General features: G+C 48.0%; 1 protein-coding gene across 1 annotated transcript; it reads left to right on the top strand.

The window, feature by feature from the left end:
* The first annotated feature begins 676 nt into the window (after positions 1 to 676).
* Positions 677 to 2,732, top strand: LOC106725703 (WAP four-disulfide core domain protein 18-like). Its single transcript, XM_014537772.1, has 3 exons — positions 677 to 782; positions 1,586 to 1,734; positions 2,578 to 2,732. The coding sequence occupies exons 1-3, from the start codon at positions 701 to 703 to the stop codon at positions 2,602 to 2,604; spliced, it is 258 nt and encodes an 85-aa protein (XP_014393258.1). The 5' UTR covers positions 677 to 700; the 3' UTR covers positions 2,605 to 2,732.
* The last annotated feature ends 765 nt before the right edge of the window (positions 2,733 to 3,497 follow it).

Below are 3,497 nucleotides of genomic sequence, written 5' to 3'. Positions count from 1 at the left end.
TGAAACTCACGAGAATGCTGTAAACAATGTGATCACGCCCCTACTTTGCCTCGTGGCATCTGCTATAAAATAAAGACAAGGCGTGTGGGCGCTGGTGCTGTCTCCTCATCAGGGAGCAGCGTCCCACAGAGACCCAGCTTTCATTCTCTTGTCTGTCTTTTCTCAATCCTCTCACCCCAACCCCCTACTCAGGATCAGCTTTGGCCGTAACAGGTGAGCAACCTTACTACCTAACTTTGTGATTAAGGGGTGGTCTTCTTCCACCCCCACTTGGGGATCGCAGCCCTGGATGGCACCAAGGCACAACCCGTTCACCATCTCTCCCAGAAGCACATTGAATCCTCCTGGAACGGGACCTCCAGGAGGCACCAGTTGGAATAACACATAGCTTCATAGTTTTAAGCTCTTACTCTGAAATTCTAAGTTATACACAGAAAATTATTTTCTTTGGCCACTTTTTCTAATGACACCAGAGAAATTAGTGCCAAGTTGTGATGTAGCAATGAATTCTCCTGTTTGAATTTGCATCTACAAGAAAACGTACCCTAATTAGAGAGAAACCAGTTATGAAATAGAACAAAGTAACTAGATCATGTTGTACATTTCCTGCTCTACTGCCCCACCCAACTCTCCTCTCTGTTGACACTAAGGGTATAAATTGGGGCTGGGCTCAGTGTGTGCATTCATATCAAAGGCCAACATGAAGACAGGCACAGTCTTTGTCCTAGTGGCTTTTGTCATCTTGGGGATGGAGATGGCCTTCGCTCAAGGACGTAATGGAGGTAAGGGTGCTGAGGGGGTCCTACCTGAGAGCAGAGGAGGCTCAGAGCCCAGCTACTTACCTGGGATGGTGGGGCCCAGGAACAGGCTGCAGAGTGGAGATTTGGCATTGATCAGACCCACTTTCTTTAACCTTCAGGAGTGATCACCTTGTGTTTCCCATTCTTCTTCTTTTTTAATCCTCACCCGAGAGATACTTATTGATTTGAGAGAGAGAGAGAGAGAGAGAGAGAGAGAATGAGATAAGTGAGGACATCGATTGGTTGCCTACCATACATGCCCCAAGTGGGGACTGAACCTGCAAAACTTTCAGTATATGGGGCGATGCTCCAACCCACTGAGCAACACCAGCCGGGGCCCAATTCTTCTTATCAGATCAGGTTGGGCCTTATTAAAAGTTGGGGCTCTCTCTACACGTGCCTTGGATGTAGGGCTCCAACACGGAGTAGCCACGGGATGAACATGGGGTACGTGTGAGGTGGAAGACGGAAGTCTGGGATCAGAGATGTTTCTAATATCTTATAAGGAGGAAAGAAGAGGCTTATGACAGAGCAGGTTGCTTGCCTGCTGGGACTGGGCAGCCTTTGCAGCTGGGAGAACATTCTACTAAGGGCCAGACTGTGAAAATGGGGGCTTCAGCATGAGAGTGGAGCTGTTGAAGCTGAGGGAGGGTCCAGGAGTACAAAGGAAGAAATGAAAGAGGTGGGAGTTCTGCCAGCACTGAGCCCTTAGACTTCTAACAAAAGTTTTTATACCTGGTTAGTGACTATTCCAGACTCCACAAACACCTTTTTTTTTTTTTCAGGGGGAGTCAAACCTGGACTCTGCCCCAAGCTGCCCAAAGATGCCATTGGGCTTTGTGTTGAAAAGTGCTCAGGAGATGACTCATGTCCCGGGGAAATGAAATGCTGCAGCAATGGATGTGGCCATGTATGCAAACGTGCTATCCGTGTGGTGAGTATAAATCAGTCAAGAGCTGACAAGGGTGTTAACCCCAGTGGACTTTCCTGGGGCCGATGGATGTTCACATGTCCACTGCACACAGACGTCTGGGTAACTCCAAGAGAAAGAGGCTGGAAGTGAATGGCAGAAGGACACCTGGCTGCATTATCTAAGACCCTCTCCTCAAAGAGAAGCCCTATCCCTGTCTCTGTCCCCGAGGGGGCTCTCAGTTGAGACAAGTAACCATGATCCGAGATTCACAGGTCATTACTGACCCAGGGTTTGTCACCCTCCTTCCCCTTCCCCACCAAGGGGGCTTCACTCTTCCTAGAAAATGGGTGATCCTGGGAGGCAGAGGGAAGCAAAGAGAACCCCAATTATGGAGTATCTTCTGTGACAGGCATTGTGCTGAAGTTGAGATAAAAAGGTAAACACAGCTAGTTCATGGAGACAGAACTATGTAAATAAGTACAACCCAGGGTGACCCCAGCTTTGCACAAATTTCTACTAAGGTCTGTGGAAGCACAGGGTAGAGTTACAGGTTTGGCATGGGTGGGTGGATCAGTGGAGGTTGGGAAGTATTTCCGAGAGTAGAGAACATTTAAGGAAGAGCTTAAAGGAGGCATACAGTTTGCCACAGTAAGGAAGGGCAGTACAGATGATGGGGAAATGTGGGTCCTACACTGGAGATGGGAAAGTGATTGAGATTGTGGTCAGTAGAATTTGCAACATCTCAGTAGAGGATCATCCAAGCCAGGGTCCAGAAAGGAATGAGCTGCCTTGCCAAAGAGTTTGGTAGACTGCTGGAGGTTTCTGAGCAGAGGAAATGTCATGATCAAATTTATATTTTAAAAGGGTGGTGTTTATGACCCTGTGGAATAAGAATGGGGGTGTACGCCTGCCTGGAGACAGCCCCAGAAGATTGCTCATGAATCATGGATCCAGTGCTTGGCATAACATTTTCCACACACCATTCCTGGCAAGTGTCTATCCCTTGACGTGCAGTCCCAGAAGATGAAGACCTAAAGTGCTGGAGTGGCCGATTCAGAAGAGCTTGTGTCCAAAATAAATTTTACCTGTGGCATTATTGAGACTGTGTCATTCTTCCCATTTAGACATTCTTTCTAGTGGACCCTCTGTGGATGAACAGAACGGACTGTGTGCCCTGTACTGAGCCCATGAATACAAGGCACTCAGGATAGATCAGAGGCAAGGTCTGCCAGCTAGTTTCTTTCCTTTTTCCGTGTCCATGTATCGACACAGGGCAAAGGGCATGATAATATTTTTTCAAGCATTCTGGGAATATGATTTTGGTCAAGAAAAAAAATGACCTTCTAGCAAATAACAGGCCTATAGTAGCAGCCTTTATTAGGGCAAGACTCAGAAGGAGTAGGAGCAGAAACAAATTCGGAGATACCCTATTCTAAGGCAATGCACCGACATGTAGCAGGGCTGGATGCCTAACTCTATGAGAGCAACCCTGGCCCTTGTCATGTGGGGCTTTAAGTGGCGTGGCCTGGGAAGTGGTTATGAGTTAGGATAAGTTGGGACATAGGCACTGTTGTTGGAGTCTTTGATTCAGAGTTTTCCTGAGGCAGAGGATAAGCCTGGGTCTCCCAAGGAAGCCCTGACAAAAGCGATGGTCTGGGCTGACCCTACAAGCTCCATCTCCCAGCGCTCTCTGTTCACTTTTCCACCTCGATTGCCCCACGTAGCCTTCTGCCATGGTCTGCCATGCCTGCTTATGCCTGCCGTCTAGCACATCTTATAACCCC

The sequence above is a fragment of the Myotis brandtii genome, unplaced genomic scaffold, assembly GCF_000412655.1.
Source record: "Myotis brandtii unplaced genomic scaffold, ASM41265v1 scaffold1814, whole genome shotgun sequence".
Lineage (NCBI taxonomy): Eukaryota > Metazoa > Chordata > Mammalia > Chiroptera > Vespertilionidae > Myotis > Myotis brandtii.
This window is presented reverse-complemented; position numbering and strand designations above follow the sequence as displayed.